This window comes from Malus sylvestris, chromosome 1 (assembly GCF_916048215.2).
Source record: "Malus sylvestris chromosome 1, drMalSylv7.2, whole genome shotgun sequence".
NCBI lineage: Eukaryota > Viridiplantae > Streptophyta > Magnoliopsida > Rosales > Rosaceae > Malus > Malus sylvestris.
The window spans coordinates 8,357,354-8,377,204 of NC_062260.1; the positions used below are offsets into that span (position 1 = coordinate 8,357,354).

Below are 19,851 nucleotides of genomic sequence, written 5' to 3' on the forward strand. Positions count from 1 at the left end.
CCAAAGACATCTAATCCATTTGTTATCCTATATTTCTTACAGTCTCCCGATTCCCAATCAGTGCATTCACCGACTCACATTTTTCACAATAAAACCCTAAGCTGCTCACTGGAAAAACCATTGTTGCCGTCAGCCATATCCCTACATCTGCAATTGTAGATCTATACTTTCTCTCTTGTCTTGTAAACCATCATCACACTGAGAGAGAAAAGGCGAGACTCGGGGAGAGAAGACGGCGAATCGTAGAGTACCCAGATTGGCCAACGTTCGCCTGCTTCTTGCTAGACTAGTCGTATTTTCCTAGGCCGCCCAGACCGTCCAGCTTCCTTCTAGCCCACCCAACATTTGTTTAGGCCGCCCAAGCGTCCGCCTTATGCCGCCTAATAACTTTCCCAATTTAGTAAACGATTTTGGATTAATTGGGGTGGAGCATCACTGTCTAGCGCCTAGAGCACTTTTTAGAACAATGTATTCAGTATACCTTGGAGTTCCAGCACTTGGGGTTCAAGTATATCGATGATCTTCTTGAAGTGGATCGGTTGATCATAAGCAGCAATCAACTCTTCATCCTTTGCATAAGCAGTGGAACGAAGCTTAGAAACAGCACACTCAAAATCTTGAATATGAGGTATGTAATAGATAATCTCTTTCTCTTTACTTTCATACTTAACTTGGATCACACCAAACCTAGTCTTCAAGTCAACGATCTCTTAGAAAGCAGTCTCAAGCTGTAGAGAAGTGGGGGCAGAGATATTAGATCCCTTCAAAGCGACGAGCTTAGGCTCCAACTTTCTGATCTTCTCAACAAAATAATAAGCTTCAGCTGCCGTAGTTTTTGCAATCTCCTTAGTAGCCTTGGTATTCTCTTGGTCAAGGAGCATAAACTCGGCTGCAAGAATCACCATTTTCTACATCATAACAAGTAAAGTAGTCATTATATATTGGGTTGTATGCTTCACAAATGAACTTGGGTAAACAACCCATTTGATGCCATTAACAAGTTTGGCACATGCGTCCATATCTTTAAGCAGATCAAGCTTAAAAAACGCATAAATCTCAGTTGCCTCCCTAGAAACAAGCTTAGTAGATTTCTCATAACTGCCCACATAAACAATCTTTTCTTTCTCAGCAGGCGAATTAGTCATAGTAGCAAGGGAAGTGGGCCTTGGCGACACTTTAGCAGCAAAGTCCACCTCATCTCTCTTCATAGTAGTAAGCCTCTCCAAAGGTGAACCAAACTTAGCTCCCAATGGACGTCTTCGTACAGAATTCGGCACTAGGGGCATGGCAGAGCCTCTACGCTAAGCATCCTATCAGCAATTGTACTAGCCATTTTCGGCATGGCAGGCATCACAGGCTCAGATCTAGCAGCCTCATTTTTCTTCCCATTGGAAGAGGTCAAATCAATCACAAGCCTCTCAGCAGCAGGCGGACCCTCACGAACAGCGGAGAAAGTCTTCAGTTTTTTCTCAACCATCATCTCTTGAGAAAGTGGGGAAGATCTCTTATTTCCATCTTCATTCATAATAGGCTCCACGACAACGATCAGATGAGACAATGCATCTGCCTTGGTTCTCTTTATCTCCTCTGTTGGGAACAGCCCACATTTCTCATGACTAAGAGGACTAAACAGCCAACGCCATTCACAGTACTCATCAGGGAAGCTCAACCCATGATGGTTTTTCCCTCAATTGTGCACAATAAGTTGTATACAAAACTGTGTGGGTGTTGTTTCATCTAAAAGTAGTGCATATATTCATGAAAACTCACACATTCAACACCAGGGTAGTACTAGCATATCTTCTAGTCAGCAAGATGTTTAAAATATCAATTCACAAATTACAATGAATTACACTACATGACTTTTGCGGAAAAAAATACTTGCTCAAGTGATAAAAAAGAAAAAAAAATATTAATGCATTCGATCATTGTATAAATAGAACTGAAAAAACCTTTGATGATCAGAATAACAATCTTATGAATAAGGGTCAAGCATTTTTTCAGAGAAATAGAAAAGGTCAATTTTTTATTTATGTATTTGTTAGTTTAATTTATCATGAATTTCAGCTCTGTGATTACCCAAATAATATTATCCTCATATTTTTTTTTCCTGTTTTCTTTTTGTGTGTATCCTTTTATGTTGAAGTTGTTAAAGAATATGTGGATTTAGGAGATAAAAGTTACAAGTGCATTTATTGCAGTGCTTATTTTTATTAAAAGAGTCTCTCAAACAAAAGTGTAAAAAATATCTACCTATTTTTACTCTTTACTGCAAACAAGGAAAAATTCACTTTCCAAATCCAAAACCAGTGCCACCATTTTTAGATTACTTGCTTGATCCAACTAAAGATCATAAAAGTTTATCGTTTCAAGAAAATATTAGAGCTTACAACTCCATGTTTTCATTTACTTCAATGGGAGCCAAACTTGATCACTCAATTAAAAATGGATCAAGCCCTTATATTTTAAAAAATAGTGGTCAAGTTTGTCATTTAATGGGATCTCTTTTACCTGTTGATAATGAGTCTCCAAAATTTGCTCAATTGTATGTGTATGATACGTATAATGAGGTAGAAAATCGTCTTAAACTTTTTAGTTCTGATGGAAATAATCAAGGACTTGATCCAACTATTGTAGAAAGTTAAATTAAAATGTTTGATACATCAAATGAATTAGTTAAATTTTTTCAAACAGCAATAGATAAATTTGAAAATGATGGTCTTTCTTCTTTAAAGATGACTTTGTTAGGAAGGCAAGTAAATGATGGCAAACAATATGAACAACCAACAAGCGATGAAATAGGTGGTTTGGTAGTTGAAGATATATGACTCTTTGATTCTAGCAGAGATATTATTATTGAGTCTAAAAGTCGAGAATTAAAACGTGTCACAAAGTTGAATCCTAAATTTATGTCACTACAATATCCTATTCTTTTTCCATATGGTGAAGATGGGTATAGACCAGATTTAAAATGGAATGAAAATTGTAGAAGTTAAAAAAAGTAAGAGATAAAGAGTGCCAATGAGAGTTTTTATTGTTTATCAAATTCAAGAACAAGAACCGCCATTGACTGCATTGTTAAGAGGAGGAAGACTTTTCCAACAATATTTGGTGGATTCTTTTGCAACACTTGAGGAAGATAGATTAGATTATATCAGGCAAAATTAAAAAAAAATTGAGAAGTGAAGTTTATAAAGGAATATATGATGCATTCTCAAAAGGTGATAATGATACAAATAATTTAGGACAAAAAATTGTGTTGCTCGCTTCATATACTAGAAATCCTAGATATATGATCAATAATTATCAAGATACTTTGACTATTTGTAGAGAATATGGACATCCTGATTTGTTTATAACATTCACGTGTAATTTCAAATGGCCAGAATTTGAGAACAAACCAGGATTCAAACCTGAAGATAGACCTGATATAATTTCTAGAATCTTCAAAATGAAACTTGATCACATGATCGATTTCATCAAATCTGGAAAGCCTTTTGGAGAAGTTGAAGCAAGTAAGTTCCTGAACTTATTGTTCCACTTATTTCAAGTTTTTTTGCTTTGAATTGCTGTAAAATTTACTCTCTTCTTTTTGTTTGTTTTCATTTTTTGTCACATACAGATGTTTGTACAATTGAATTTCAAAAAACAGAGGTTTACCTCATTCTCACATGTTAATATGGCTGAAATCAAACATGAAATGTTGTTCTCCATTAGATATAGGTTCAATTATTTCAGCTGAATTACTTGACAAAATTCTTCATGCACAGCTTTATGAAATTGTTAATCAGTTTATGATTCATAGTGCATGTGGTTGCATTAACCCAAAATCACCTTGCGTGTGGGAAAATAAATGTTCTAAAAATTTTCCTAAGCCATACAAGAGCGAAACAATTTTTTACCCAAATGGTTTTCCCGTCCATAGATGTCGTGAAAATGAAAAATTTGTGATTAAAAATGGAGTAAAAGGTGTTGTTAGTTTTGATGATATAAAAACTGTTAACGGTGTTGTGCATCCTTCATACCATTCGACATATAAATCATTAGGATTACTAGGCGATGATAAAGAATGGATTGAAGCTTTATCGAGTGTTGTAAATATTGCATCATCTGCTCAATTAAGACAATTGTTTGTCACAATAATTTTATTCTGTGATGTAGCGAATCCCTAAAATCTTTTTGATACTCATTGACAAAACATGTATGATGACATTTTATACAAATTATGGAATTTTTTTGCAATTCCTAAAACGGTTGTGCCACAAGATGAATTAAAAAAAATGTATTGTTTGAATTAGAGTACTTTTTAACAATGCATCCACGTCTTTGAAAAAATATGATCTATCCATGCGTGATGCAAAAAAAATGTTGGAAATTCAAAATAGGCTTTTGAGAGAAAAATTAAATTATGATTGTGAAGAAATTTAAAAAACATATATGCACTTTTGAAATCACAACTTAATCAGGGTCAACAACATGTTTACGATTATGTTATAAGTGCTATAAATGCAGAAAAAAAAGGAGGTCCACTTTTTATTTATTGTCATGGAGGTACTGGAAAAACTTTTTTTATGGGATACTATCACAAGTAAGCTTAGATCTGAAGGTAAAATTGTTTTAAATGTGGCATCATCAGGAATAGTATCATTATTATTACGAAGTGGTAAACAACTCATTCTAGGTTTAAAATTCCTTTGGTCATTATTGACTCTTCAATTTGTCCAATAAAGAAAAAAACCCATCTTGCTGGATTAATCGAAAAAACAGATTTGATTATATGAGATGAAGCACCTATGAATCATAAATATTGTTTTGAAGCATTGGATAAATCACTTTCAGATGTTTTTTCAAATTCACATACTTTAGATAAAAATGTTCCATTTGGTAGAAAAACTAAATCGTTGCCTAGAAACTTATTTGAGATGTTTCTATAGTCTCCAACCTAAAAAATAGGTCCATTGGCTGTCTTAGGTTGAATGGAGGTTCAACACTAGCTACCACACTGCTTCTAAACTCACTCCCTTTGAGATAGTTTATGGTTAACCACCTCCAGTCATTTCTGCCTATGACAGTGGTTCTACTAATGTGGATTCTGTGGATCACAGTTTGAAAGTAAGAGACAAAGTATTATCATTGCTTAGGAATAACTTAGCAGTTGCTCATGTAAGGATGAAAGCTCAAGCAGATAAGCATAGAACAGAAAGATCATTTGAGATTGGTGATTGGGTTTACTTGAGGTTGGTACCATATCAATACATGTCCCTTGCGTTACATCATTTCCATAAGCTCCAACCTAGATTTTATAGACCTTTCCAAGTGATAGCTAAGGTCAATTATATGGCATATAAATTGCAATTGCCGGAGCATTCCAAATTGCATCCAGTGTTCCATGTGTCATGTTTGAAGAAACACTTGGGAGTAAATGTACAACTTACTGTGCCAATACCTGTTATTACAGATTCAGGAGTTTTGCAGGATGTTCGAGTAGCCATTTTAGCCAGAAGAATCATCAAGAAAAGCAATACTGCAACAATTGAAGTTCTAGTTCAATGGCAGAATCACTCTAAGGAGGATGCTACCTGGGAATTGTATCAGGAATTGAAGCTTAAGTTCCCTGAAGTGGAGTATCTGTGAACGAATTGTGTAGCTCGTTCCATGACTTTTCTGTTTTCAAGCATTGTTTCAAGAGGGAGATGAGTGAAATGTTGGAGAGAGAAAGGGAGAGATAGAGAACCGGTCCAAAATGGGATAAATGATGGTGATGTCATGTGTGTGTGTGTGTGTGTGTAAGAGAGAGAGAAAGTGAAAGTGTGCTAACCGGCTAAAAAGGAGAAAAGAAAGTGAAAGTGAGAGTGATGATGAGCATTGATGTGTGATGGATTGAAAGAGTAAATTGTAGCAATGGTCCCTCAATTTTAATCAAATTGGAGCAATGATCCCTCAACTAAAAATTCATTACTTTTGGTCCCCTCAACTTATTGAATGTGTAGCTATAGTCCTTTTCAACTATTTCGTCAAAATTTTGTCAAAATAAGTTATGTTGGAATAACCATTTATATAATTAGGGTCCCTCAACTCATCAAAGTATGTAATTATAATCCTTTTTACCAACTACATCAAAATTTTTGTCAAAACTAGTTATATTGGAAGGACATTTGCTACAATTGGGTTAAAGTTAAAGACCATATCTCTAGTTGAATTAAAGTTCAGAGACCAATGGTAATGGATTTTTAGTTGAGGGATCATAACTGCACATTTTGATGAGTTGAGGGACCAATGGTAATGAATTTTTAGTTGAAGGACCATTGCTCCAATTGAGTTAAAGTTAAAGGAATATAGCTACAATTTACTCGGATTGAAAAGAGTGGGTTTTCTAAAAACTAAAATAATATTTGTTTAAAGAAATTTGCACACCATCCCTCATCATTAAGCCTCCCCGGCATATGATGAGTTTTAGTAACTGTAATACACATTGTCTTATGTGTTTGTCAGAATCAAGGTATGAAATGCCGATATTATCGGCGATATTTCGCTGATAATATCGGTTTTTTGAGTTACCGATATTTTAATACTTATCCACTGAGTTTTCGTCAAAATATCGTGATATTATCGATAATATCGACAATATCGCGATATTACCGATAATATCGCGATATTTTGGAGATGTGCGAATCAGAGAAGAATGCCGGAGCTTCTACAGCTCCGGGCGACTGTAAAAGAGCACCCTAGACTCCGATCTAGGTATCAAAATGAAATACAAGACGAGAGGAATGTTTTTATAACTTCCGTTTTCCGTGAAACGGTTGGAGGTGTTCGGAAAGTTCGTCGACACCCACGGCCTCGCCGGAGATGGGTATGCCTATTCCCGAGCCGATTTCGTCCCAAAAACCTTGCAAAAACACGAGATAGAACTTAAATTTCACATCTAAACTTCAATCTAGAACAGAATGAGGTAAACCCGAAGCTTACCTAACCAGAGAAATTCAAGAAACTCGCCAGAGGGTTCCTGTGTCACCGAGTTGCAGAGACGAGAAGGAGAAGGAGAAAGACGAGGTTGCTGATGACGATGGGTGTCTTCCTCAAGCAAGTGCGATGGTGTGCATGTGTGTATGTGGGTCTCGGTGCAGAGAGAAAGGAGAGAGGTGAGAGTTTCGAAAGAGAGATGGCGCTGACGAGGGCTATTTGTTTTTTTTTTTTTTTATCTTAAAGAGAGAGAGGTCTAAGAGAAATGGGAAGAGAGGGGCGAGTGAAATGAAAGGAGGTCCTTGAATTATTGAGAGATATCTCTGAGAGAGGCCTAGGATTTCTAAAAGGTAATCAGAAATGGGAAAAATGGGGCACATCTTAGCCTTTATTTTGGAATCCTAAGAAGTTCACCACATGGATGCATGACATGTGTGCATGTCATGTCTGTTGAATGGGAAAAGTTTGACACGGAAAGACAAAGCTGTTTGGGGCTCTGGGCTCGAGGCAAGACAGAAAGTGCTAGGGTTTTTTTTTGAAATGAACATAAGCTGCTAAATTCGCATATATTATAGTTGTTGCTAAAGATTGATACCAGTGTGGACTTGGACGTGTTGGTCAACATGTCCTCACAATCCCCAAGTTCTCCAGTTCAAACCCTTGCGCCCATCAAAATTTTCTTTCTTTTTGATGCACTTTTCCCATGGCTCTAGGTCTTGATTTCGAATCTAGGTGAGCCATTTCCTTTTTCTTTTTGTTTTCTTTTTGGTTTATTTTAATTTATTTGTTTCTTTTATGTTTTTCCTTTCTTTTAGTTTCTTTGTCTTAGGTGTTCGTTTTTATTAAAGTAGGATGTAAAATCAATTATCTCAAAATTATGTGTTTTTAAAATTTTGGACTTGTTTGTTGGATACTTTTTTTGCATTTTATCATTCTTTTATTATGAAAATAGGCTAAAATATCACTTATGTTTTTGTGAAAATATGCTAAAATATTTATATATATGGTTTTGTTTTGAATTTTTTTATACTAATTCATTATATATAAATGATTATGGTGTGTTTAAACTTCTTTCATTAATTACTACATTTTTCTATACTCACAATGTTTGCCAGCTCGCTATATAATCAACTTAAATCAGTTAAATCCATCATGCAATGCATTTCCTTCCAATTTTTTGTGATAAACTAATAGATAATTGACTAAATAAACATCCTGCAAAGTTTCAATAAAAATTTCCAAGTTTTTCTTACAATTTCCGTGGTTTCCATATTATTTTTTTTGATATCGATAATATCCCGATATTTCCATCGATATTTCCGTGTTTTTGGATTACCGATATTTCCGATATCATCGATATTTTATACCGTGATCAGAATAGATGATAGATGGATAGTGGTGGATATGTTTACGAAACACGAGAACATAGATTAGTCAAAATATACTGCCTTGCTTATCAATCAACACATGGTGTGTCAAAAACCAATTTGAATAATTTCCTCAATTTTCTATGTAATCCCAATTAATCCATCTTGTGTTTATATTTTTTATCCAATTTTACAGTTAATTTCTTTGAAATATGGTTTTGCTGAAGATTATCTTGGAATGCTCTCATAATATGAAAACATAAATATTGACAGTGATTGCACATCTATTACATGAAAATTAGTTTCAAACCATTTAATATCGTCCCATTTTCTGTGTTTACAAACTTGAATAGTCAGAATATACCATTCTATACATTAGCTTTAAACCTGTGCATACATCTCTAAATTAATGCCAGTCAACATTGGTCTTTTCCCTTCCCTCCTTTAAATATTCATGTCACTTCCTATTCCCTAATAACGAACAAACAATTAGTGTTTGTACAAGGCATGTCATTTGGTCGTGAAACAACATTACACATCCTTTTATATTTGTTGTGTCGAAATCTGCTTTTCACTCTTTCTCTCTAACTTTCACTCTTTTTTATCATCCGTATGAATTCTTTGTTAAATATTTTTTTATTAATGCCTTTAAAGCTCTTCTCTAACACTTTGTTTTCCAATTTTAGGAAAAAAATATGCCCGAGTAACCAACCAAATTACAATTTCAACAAATAGGTCCTTTCTTCAAATATTATATTTAATTACAATTTTTAATAGTCTATTATGGAACAGTTATTGGGCCGTTTCTTAAATTACCCATTAAGATAATAAGTCTGGGATATAACACAAACACGACAAACACGATTTGTTTGCTAGGCTATTATAGAACAGTTATTGGGCCGTTTCAACCTTAGTTTTTGGGTCCATCACCAACATAGGCCCACTCCCACTGAGAAATGAGAAGTGGAGGAGTCTCTCTCCCGCACCCAAAGCTGCACGCAGAGCTGCTCCAGTACCAGTCGTACCAAATTCACAGAGAAGCCGAGAAAATCATTCACCATGGGAAGCAGATTGGGAAGGAGGGTAGTCCACTTCGCAAACCTACCCATCAAGCTTCTGATGCCCAACAACTTCACCAACATCACAGAAATCGCTCTCAAAACCATCCCATCGGCCTCCAAGATCGAAATCAAGCGCGTCATGGAGTCCCTCTACGGATTCCAGGTCGACAAGGTCCGCACCCTCAACATGGAGGGCAAGAAGAAGAAGCGTGGCGGTCTTCTCATCGCAAAACCCGACTACAAGAAGGCCTACGTCACCCTCAAGGCTCCCCTCTCTCTCTCCCAGGACCTCTACCCCATCGGAATCGTCCAGCAGGACCGCAAGCAGCAGACAGCCAACCAGACCAAGTCCGCTGTTGTCGAAGAGGGCGAGACGGAGAAGCATTGGCTTTACGGGAACAAGGAGCGGCAGCAGCAGCCGGCAAGCACTCGCAGGGGTAAGAACACCGGTAAGGGTTCGGCTGTTTTCGGCGACGGCTCCGCCAAGTTCCCCTGGAGCAACATGAGGTTCCGCTAGGCAGGTTTGACGAGATTTTAAGGTTTTTATTCGGAGACTTTGAATTTTATGGTGTTTGAGGGTTTGATAAATGATATGGCCGTGTGTGGTGGCTGTTTTGCGCGGTTATGTGCTTTACTGGACCCAGTAGTTGCCTATAAAGTTTGAAATTGTCGAGGACGGAACTTTAATAGGCTTATTATGACATATGATATGAAAGAAATGTCTTTTGTTTCGTTGATAATCGGTGTCAAAACATGACGACTGCCCCCTCCGCAAGGTTATTTATATTCGTCCATAAATGTGTTTCATCTTCTCATGCGTTCCAATTCTGAAAATTTGCAGGCTTCTAGTGGTAGCAAGGGAATACTAGCAAAACTTCAAACACAGTTTTCTCTTTATTTCTTTTAATGTATAATTGATACATTACGTATAGATGTGCAATTACAAACCATCAACTATTCCAAGAGTTTGTGAACAAACCAGTTGATATGGATGAACTCTCATATATTGTGGGATGCCTCTGCCTCATGGGCTGATGCAATTTAGGATATTGACGACCTTCGTATGAAGGTGGTTCTGCGCCTAGCTGCGTTGGTTCTTTGTTGGTTGTCTCCAGTTTCATTTTCCTCAACTTTTGTATGGAAAGAGTTCTTGATTTTTCTCCATCCCAAACTCCAACCCGATACATTCTTTTGCTTGTTGCTTATTATCCTTTCATACTTGTGTTGCAGTTCAGAGTAGTCACTCTGCAGCTCTGCCATCTTCATCTTTACATTCTCAAGTTCTGCTTTAAGATTTTTAGTCTCTGCATCTGTTGATGAGTGGTTCCCGTGCTGTTCAGAGTTTTCGCCGCTTGGTGATTCCTTCTCTTGCATCACAGTCCTCATCTTTACTTGCTCTGAGAACAGCACCTGCACGTGTTTCATAATTGCTTTCTACAGTTAGAGGTGTCAATTTTGATGCACCACATTCTAGTTGGCTATGAGATTATGGGCTCCATGTGTCATAAATTCAATGGTCATCGAATTCTCAGATAGTTGTCTACGCCTTTGAGAGGATTTTACACCTAGATTATATAAGGGTATTATATTCTAATCTTTCCTTTTTTATAGGATTGCCTTTGTAAAACCCATTTTTTAGAATTATGGTTTCTGAAAACTTTCTGTTTATTTGAGGGTTTTAGGATTTCTATTCAGTTAAAGTAATTTTTTCGTACATTTCAATTGCGTGATTTTAATTTGACATACATCAGTCAATTTAGTCCATACAAGATATAAGTGTCCGTTTAGGGTTCTTATTTTGATATTCAGATTGGTTTTATATTTGGATCATTTTTGTTGCAATATTTTTCTTTTATCATGCTATTGGGTTGCATTTTGTTTCCTGTTATTACATGATAAAATTATATAGATATATATATATATATATGTATATATATTGGATTTAATTGGAATGCAAGTATGTAAATCTGTCATGGTAAAAGGTCTAGATTCCTTAAGGATATAAGTGGTATCTTAACATTTTAAAACTAAGTTTCAGCATGGGCCAATTCAGTATTCTCATAACTCGAAGTTGAAAAATGGTACCTGGACAATGGTTCTCATAGGCAGTCGATCATTTAGTGCAACGTGCGTGCATGCATCAAGCGATAGTTTATCACAGTTCATTATTCTGCATAGCCTTCTCCGGTCATGCTCAGGCAGCGTAGGATGAGTCTGAAAGAAAAAGGGTTAGGTTTTAGGTTATGAAAAGGGAAAAACTAGAGAAACAGGTGAGAAGGCAACCTTTAGATAGGTATCAGTGGCTCTGTAAAGACCATCATCACATGTTCGAGCATTTTCTGGCAGTAATTCTGCCAATACATGAAACTTTGTTATGGAGAGGTTCGGGTCTCCTGCAATCTCTGCTAGGTAGTTGTCTAACAGCTTACTAACAGCGATTTTACCAGTCTTCTGTTGCTGTTCTTGCTGCTCATGCATCAAGAAATATTCCACAATCCGTTGCACAACTTCAATGTCATGCATCATGCATTCTTCAGGTGAACTGTACTATAATTAACAAGAACATGAAGGTTGGTTACGCCGGAAAGATTGTTCTGTAAGTATCTCTCCAATTCGTAATAAATAAAGAATGTAGAATACTCACTTAGCCAGTTTCCCTTGATCTGCATTATAGTAACTAGGAATCAGCAGATCGTTCACATTGGCATCTTTCAACATCATCCCTGCTCTTTTTTCAAGCTCTGAAATCAACGCTGGCGATGCAGAGTACAGCATGGCCAACTTTAACATCTGCAATAAGAACTTACATGGAAGAGCCTCGTTTTGAGGAGGTAGGATGCTTACTAGGCTTTCAATAATTGCTTTTTGCTCCTTGATATATTCGTAACCCCCGTCTTCCTTCCTCCTACTCAATATACTGAACCGCAGGTCATTCTTTCCAAGTTCATATGCTCTTAGTCCTTCAAACTCCACATCCATGCCTGTCAACCATCTTTCTGCATAGCGCATAATACATTTACCTACAAACGCTGGTCTGGTACTCTTTGCCTTTATTGCTGTTATAGTCCTCATGAAATGATCTATTCGAAAGGTAGCCACTTCGTTAAACCACCAGCCTTCTTGACCATCTGCATCCCCAATTACGTTCTCTCTGGAAGCCTTCCAAGCAATTGTGTCGCAGCAGCGTCTGACAATTTGAAGATTTTCAGCCCATGGAGATAGAGTTTCACAAGATTTGAGCACAGAAACGGTGTCTTTCCATGAAGAAAGGACTACAAGTGTGAGGAAAGATTCAGTCTTAGAAATGAGATTTCCATCTTGAATTTCTTCAGTCATTTCAAGAAATTCCGAGGCGCATCTTAGCGGAGCTATATTGTTAGGGTTTAAGCCCACTGGAAGACCGTAACAGAATTTTAAAATGAGTTCAAAGGTTTCTGATCCACCGGGGAAGTTTTGAAGCTCGAGCTCATAACCGAAGTTTGAATGTGAAGGATGAAATTCCAGTCGACCTATGTAGCCACATTTTGATAGCAAGGGATACTGCAAAAACAAAGAGCATGGACCATGAAATTATTGACTACTCTGTAGATGTGTGTTAGGTATCAAAGTTATATCTTGAGCCATGCATGTTTGTATTGCTCTGTAGTTACCTTGTGAACGTTAAAGGCGACGCCTTCAACTTGAATGGTTAGGTCGGTTGGTACATGAGAATCGATAAACCTGCATGAAGCCACCAAAGGAAAGGAAAGAGTGAGAGGGAAGATAAACAGTCGAAGAGGGAATGGAGGCGAACTAATTGAGTAGTTTCGCCAGACTTTATCTGTTTATACCAGGAGTGTTGTTTCTGTTCGAAGGTGGCGGCTAAGGTGATGTGTTTTGAAGGAACTAGGACGCGCTTAGTGCCCTCGTGGTCGACCTCTGGAATTTGCGGTGGATTCAGGGACTTGTTCATCTTTTGGCCGGATGTGTAGGGAGTGGCAGATGAGAGATTTGGATGGAATAACATGATATAAGAGAGTGGGGATGTGATCTAAAAGAAGGAATGAATGAATGAGAAGTGAGTCTGTGGTTGTGAACAATGTAGCCCTTAAGGGGGTTGGTGGAGTGATGCTCTCTAATAAATTTCTGAATGTTATGTTGTTGAAAGAGATGGAGGGAGAATGTGAGTTCACCAGCTCTGACTGATGGGTGCCATGTAAACATGGAAGCAACCAACAGATGGTTCGGTGAATCGACAGATCTACTAAGTTACTTGTGCGTGCGAGTTCTATTTTGTGGATTATATTTAACCTATGTCTAGATCAATGCCAACAACTTGTACTGACTTCTTTTTTGTATTGGTTTCTACAACTATCATCATTGTAGATGGTATTGTGACGGATTTAGCCGAGTGTTGACCATGTTGTATGGGTTATGGGGACGAGTTTGTTTTTTGTTTTTTCGTTATTAGGTGATCACTTTCTTGGGTAGAGAAATGATCTTCGCTCTTATTTTGTCCCTCTTCAATGTACTCCTGTTTTATTATGTTACTGTTGACCCTAAAACTTCTAAGCCTACGTAAAGGAGAATCAAGAGATAAATCATGGAATGAATGGAGGAGAAAACGTGGAAATCATTTTCTACTAATGAAGAAACACTAGCAGTTCATTTATGTCTCAACGGTGTTTTACTCTTAAACTCTAACCTCTACGTTAGTATTACTATTGATCCTAAAATTACTAAGCCTAGTAACACCTTAACTCGTCAAGAGGCTAATGAGATAACCTGAAGGTGCTCCTCGATTGCCTGACTTTGTGGTTCTAGTGTTGTTAATCCAAACTGAAGATGTCGCTAGTTGCCAACATAGTGCTGTTACTCCAAACTAAAAGCGTGTTGATGAAGTTAGTATTTTCTCAAAGGTTTTAGAGGGTTTTGCGTAGAGCGAGGATTTGAGCAGAGCAGTTTTGTGTATTGAGTTAAAGGTCCCTTGGATGTTGCAGAGCCACTTCTATTTATAAGGGTGATTTTTGTGCTGATCGCCTTATGCCGAAGTAAAGTCCTACCTAGACTATACCTCCTTGACATTCCTAGACCCAAACTCTTATCAAATGAACTTGATCTCCGTGTAGAGCTCGGCCACTCCTATTGTAACTAGGACTTTGAATCTAGTCCCTTTTCCGTATTCAATTCACTCCTAAACTTGATCAGCCATGAACCTTGATTCTTGGAATATTACGAATCATATCAACATTCATCCTGATCCTTAAACAATTTCACTCATACTCGTTCTCAACTGAATCATTTCAACATGACTCCCCCAGAGTCTTTCACCTATTAGGATTCGGCCATCCTACCTTGGGTTGGACTTATTCCAAGTTTAGAAACATGGGTCGAAGATCTCTACTCTAAGTTGAGCCTATAACCATCTTTGGCCCAAACCCAATATTTTAGGTCCATACATTGCCCCTTGTTTCTGAAACCTTCTGCCAAAAACACCTGACTAGAAGGTCGTGAAAACTACTCAACCACCAACTGCACCAATATTTAATGCACTTGATTCTTGTATCCATGTCACTACCCTCGATGCCACAAAACAGCCACGCGTCGAATTCTTGTGGCATGTATCTGTCTTCTGTTGTTCCACGCGCCATAGGCTTCAAGCACGTAAACCGTCAAGACGTCCATCATTGATGGGCGTGCCTTGGAAATCGGGGCACATCATCATCATGCGAACTAGGGTGAAGTAATCGCCAAGAAATCTAAAATCATGATGAATGGGGCTAGGTTTTCCCCCTTTTTGTCTATAAAAAGCCCAAAGCTTTCTCATTCCTCCCTTGCATTCTTAAAACTCCCAGAATCTCTGCTATTTTGAATTCAAGCTTTAAGTTTCTAGAGAAACCAGAAACCTTTCTTCTTTTCTCCAAACTCTCTGAAAGCTTTCTCCTCGTCGCCGCTGTACTCGCCCCCGCGGTTCGGTTAGTAAGCGTTACACTCGCCATTGCCGGTGCCACATGCTAGTCGACGATGAATATATAAAGGGAGACACGAAACCATCGTCTTTGATGTCAAACCTGACGGTGATCGTCGCAGACCACATTGACCGTTGCCGGACTCACTAGGATCTACAAAAAAATCCCTAGAGTTGCAGAGCTCAATTTCACTCTCAAATTTAAGGAAAACAACTCCCAAATTCGTTGTAAAACACCCCCAATAAGTTTAGGGACTTACCTAAAACAAATTTGGGTGGAATGGGGGTCGAATCCCTCTTGGATTCACCGGATTTCCCCTGAAGAGGCTCGCCAGATTCTAGAAAAGTAAACACGGTGCAAGCATGGTAAAAACATGAGACCTTAAGGTCAAAACTTCACCATTTCCTCCTTAAACCACAACGAAAACAAACCCAGAAGAAGAACAACCTCGATGGCTTCAAACTCGACGGTTTTCACTGGAGTTCGTCGCTAGAGTTGAGAATGCATGCACATATATTTACAGGGTTAAAACCCCTCGGATTTGAGCTTAAAACCAACCATAATCTCACACTGAACCAGCACAAGATCAATAAACACAAAGATTGAACCATGAACTGTAAGTTAATTGTGCAACATAAAACTTATTCACAGTTATCAACTTAACCACTTTCCTGTGGAAGACATAGTCTCAGAGAACTAGGATTAAAAATTGAAGTTCTTCTGCGACTCTACACAACTGAAAGCAAGGCTCGCTCAATGGGACTTGAGTTTACTGTAAACTTGCGGGTTTCGTGAGAGAGCAAGGACCTCAATTTTATACTTTTTACCATGGAATTCATTAAGGATCCCTCCCATTAAGTGATCCTTATCAACGAGTAGCCTTATCAACATGAAACACTTATGTATTATATCAGTTAGAAGAGTTCTAGTTTTATCGAGAATGTATCTTGAAACTTTAAGTAATACAACTTCTGATAAGTCTAGCACAAGCGTCAATCCTAATCTCCTTATCATTCCAAATGTCTTTAATCAAATCACCAAGTGTTTGCTATCATATAAAACTTACATCTACCACTAGAGCAAATACTTTGTCAACTTGTATAGTTTATACTTAATATGGAATGAATCTGAATTGGCCATGAGATTAGTATTTGACATTTCCTCGATTTACCAGTCTCTGTCATTAACAAGTATTCGTGAGAATTATCGGGCAACACACTCAACCTTTCAAAGAGTACTGTTCCCATAATTACTTACAATGAAACTAACCGACACATAAGACTCCAACAAGATATAAAAACAATGTAGGACATGACTAGATATGTATTTGTAATATGTCAAACATCTGGTCCCCTTAAGGATTGAAAACAATCCCAATGCTTCTGAACGAAGCCCTTAGGTTGTTTTTCCTTCATAATATTTCAAGATCATTAATCATCATGCATAATCATAACTATATGTTGTATACTTTTTGGGAACTTTAACAACCTTACAACATTTTCTTTATTAGCTAAGAAGCCTTTATTACTAATACTTAAATACAACTTCCAAAACATGAACTGCAACTGAAGAAAACTAACATTTAAAATAAACTTGATATGCAGCTCCCTCTAATTTCCTACATCAGTTTGCTCCCACTGGTTTCTTGCATGAGTTTGCTGCATCTAAATCACCCAATATACCCCCATGCTCGTGACATGCTTCTTGAAAACTGCGATGGGAACAACCTTATTCAATGGATCAGCAATCATTGAATTAGTCTCCAAGTAATCAATCTTGACCAAACTAGCTACCACTTTTTCTCGAGTAATGAGATACTTGATATCTAAGTTCCTTGTTGCATTTGACCTTTTATCATTCTAAGTGAAAAATATAGCGGCGTTGTTATCACAATAAATCTATATAGGTTTCGAGATTAAGCCCACCACTTGTAGTAGTGTTATGAAATTCTTCAACCAAATGGCTAGATTCAATGTTTCACAATAAGACAAGTATTCGACAACCATTGTTGAAGCAGTCACAGTCTGTTGTTTTACACTCTTCCAAGAGACTGCTCCATATGACTTTAAGAAAACATAGCCCCATGTTTATTTCATATCATTTGGACAACCCGCGAAATCTTGGTCACTGTAACCTTCTAAAACTAATTTTTATGTCCTTCTGTAGACTAATATATGATCTTTGGTCCTATGTCCTTCTGTACACTAATGTACGATCTTTAGTTCTCTGAAGATATCTCAGCACTCTTTGTGCTATGTTCTAGTAAGCCTCTCCAGCATTGGATTGGAACCTACTAAACACTGAAATGGTGAAGGCTAAGTCAGGCTTTGTGTACACTTGTGCATACATCAAACTCCTAACCAAAAATGCATATGGCTTGTTTTCCATAATCTCTCTCCAAGTCAGTATTTGGGCATTGCAGTTTACTCATTTTATCTCCCTTTGATATAGGCATTTTGTATTTCCACATGAAGATATTAAATATTTCCAATACCTTTTCAATGCACGCCCTCTGTGACAATCCCAGCAAGCCTCTTCTTCTCTCTCTTTTGATCTCAATCCCTAGGACATAAGTGGTCTCTTCCAGGTCTTTCATCTCGAAATGTCTTTGCAACAAAACTTTGGTTTCATCCAACAAGCTATGACTATTTGTGGCAAGCAAATATTTCATCCATATAAAAACTAGAATGATAAAATTGCTTCCACTGACTCTCAAATAAACACAATTGTCTGAGGGGTTCTCTGTGAAAACATTCCTTTTTACAACTCGATGAAATTTTAGGTACCATTGTCTTGATGGCTGTTTTAATCATTTGTCTGCTTTTGGACTCAAGATGGCTTGTTTGAAAGTCCCAAGATCACCGAACTTTGATAAATTGAAATCAGACTCTGCCAAATGAGAATGTTGACTTTCTCACCCTATTTGATTTCCTCAAAATGGTGGAACATCACCAACTGCCAAAACTGGTGAATCTAGTCGGTGGTTGCTACCTTTTGCAGCTACTTCCTCCACGTGACCTTTCTGATTTCTTGCATGTTGTTCACCATTTAATAATACCCCAATTTCAGTGCCATGCTCTAGTCAATGGTCATTGCTACTTGGAGTTCTCACCTCCATGTACCCTGCATTATCATCACTTTGCTGCTTACCATGCAACAACACATCAATATTACAATTGCCATGTTGAACGACAAAATCATCATTATAATTACCCTCACTTTCTTCCACTTGGTTTGGAAATTCAATTATTGATGCTGCATTCTATCAAATTATTATATGAATGTATTTTGTATTGCATAATTGAAGCTGTACAGGGGTATGAATTTATACAAGAATTGTGATGCTATTCTAGGTAAAACTGGAACTAATTCTATGCTATTACAATCCTCTCCTACAATCACTCCAAGATGGATTAATGTTTCCTACAAACACTCCAAATCATATTAGATAGTTGACTATTTTATTTCTTTTAACATTCCCCCATCAAGTTGGAGTGTGGATGTCAATGACATCTAACTTGCTAAGATGCAAGTGGAAGGCAGGTGCTCTTAGCGGCTTCGTAAATATGTCAGCTATCTGATTCCCTGTTTGCACATGAGTGGTCTTGACTTCTCCTCTTTGAATCCTTTCATGGACCATGTGACAATCCAATTCTATGTGTTTGGTCCACTCATAATACATGGGATTTGCTGCAATATGTAAGGCATCTTGATTGTCACAAAATAATATCGATGGCTCAAGGTGATGTACATGCAAATCTTTCAATAAGTACCTTAGCCAAGTAAGCTCACAAGTGGTTGCAGCCATGGAGCGATATTCAGCTTCTACTGAAGATTTTGCGGCCGTGACTTGCTTTTTACTTTTCCATGATACAAGTGACTTACAAAGAAAAATGCAAAAGCCTGTCACTGAACAGCGTATGATCAAACATCTAGCCCAATTCGCATCATAATAGCCAATCAAATTGAGTTGGTTTCCTAAAGAAAACAATAGACCTTGTCCTGGTGCTTCCTTTAGGTATTGGAGAAGACGGTGTGCTTCCTTAAGATGATGAAGCTTGGGTTCTTGCATGAACTAGCTGAGAGTGTTCACTGCATACGTAATCTCTAGGCTTGTGATTGTAAGATAGATCAATTTCCCAATCAAACATCAATATCGAGTTAGGTCCTTGAGAGCATCACTTTCTGTTGTTGTCAATACCAAATTAGGTTCCATAGGTACTTTAACAGGGTTTACTCCAAGTAAATTGGCTTCCTCCAATATATCCAGGGTATATTTACATTGACAAATGGAAATCCCAGCTTTGGAACGTGCAACTTCTACACCAAAGAAGTATTTTAATGGTCCGAGATCTTTACTTTGGAAACAACCACTGAGAAACTTCTTGAGGTTACTAATTGCTTCCTTATCATTCCCTGGAATGATCATGTTATCAACGTAAAGCAACACCACAGTAATAGAATTTTTACGAACCTGAGTAAACAATAAGTAATCAACACGTGACTGTTGGA

General features: G+C 37.5%; 3 protein-coding genes across 4 annotated transcripts; 2 read left to right on the top strand and 1 right to left on the bottom strand.

The window, feature by feature from the left end:
- Window positions 1–2,223: 2,223 nt before the first annotated feature.
- On the top strand, window positions 2,224–5,687 carry LOC126585454 (uncharacterized). The gene is made up of 2 exons (XM_050249931.1): window positions 2,224–3,515; window positions 5,459–5,687. Exons 1-2 carry the CDS (start codon window positions 3,293–3,295, stop codon window positions 5,632–5,634), a joined length of 399 nt encoding a protein of 132 aa, XP_050105888.1. The 5' UTR covers window positions 2,224–3,292; the 3' UTR covers window positions 5,635–5,687.
- A 3,603-nt stretch (window positions 5,688–9,290) lies between these two features.
- On the top strand, window positions 9,291–10,198 carry LOC126584971 (uncharacterized). The gene has a single exon (XM_050249386.1). The coding sequence runs from the start codon at window positions 9,390–9,392 to the stop codon at window positions 9,906–9,908; it is 519 nt and encodes a 172-aa protein (XP_050105343.1). The 5' UTR covers window positions 9,291–9,389; the 3' UTR covers window positions 9,909–10,198.
- Window positions 10,199–10,266: 68 nt separating this feature from the next.
- On the bottom strand, window positions 10,267–13,399 carry LOC126583321 (BTB/POZ domain-containing protein DOT3-like). 2 transcript variants are annotated; one of them, XM_050247759.1, is made up of 7 exons: window positions 13,222–13,399; window positions 13,042–13,111; window positions 12,036–12,931; window positions 11,836–11,933; window positions 11,675–11,742; window positions 11,477–11,605; window positions 10,267–10,801 (listed from the first exon to the last, which is right to left on the bottom strand). In XM_050247759.1, exons 1-7 carry the CDS (start codon window positions 13,395–13,397, stop codon window positions 10,433–10,435), a joined length of 1,806 nt encoding a protein of 601 aa, XP_050103716.1. In that variant the 5' UTR covers window positions 13,398–13,399; the 3' UTR covers window positions 10,267–10,432. The 2 variants fall into 2 exon arrangements, with proteins under 2 accessions (XP_050103716.1, XP_050103656.1); XM_050247699.1 differs by having other exon boundaries at window positions 11,675–11,933.
- Between the last annotated feature and the right edge of the window lie 6,452 nt (window positions 13,400–19,851).

Excerpts from the sequence above, each read along its gene's own strand:
- LOC126585454 (XM_050249931.1), top strand. The coding sequence starts at position 3,293 with ATGATCAATAATTATCAAGATACTTTGACTATTTGTAGAGAATATGGA. Across the intron at positions 3,516-5,458 it reads TTTTGGAGAAGTTGAAGCAA|ATTCAGGAGTTTTGCAGGAT; the intron begins GTAAGTTCCTGA and ends CTGTTATTACAG.
- LOC126584971 (XM_050249386.1), top strand. The coding sequence starts at position 9,390 with ATGGGAAGCAGATTGGGAAGGAGGGTAGTCCACTTCGCAAACCTACCC.
- LOC126583321 (XM_050247699.1), bottom strand. The coding sequence starts at position 13,397 with ATGTTATTCCATCCAAATCTCTCATCTGCCACTCCCTACACATCCGGC. Across the intron at positions 13,112-13,221 it reads GAACAGAAACAACACTCCTG|GTTTATCGATTCTCATGTAC; the intron begins GTATAAACAGAT and ends GGCTTCATGCAG. Across the intron at positions 11,606-11,674 it reads CCACTGATACCTATCTAAAG|ACTCATCCTACGCTGCCTGA; the intron begins GTTGCCTTCTCA and ends TTTTTCTTTCAG.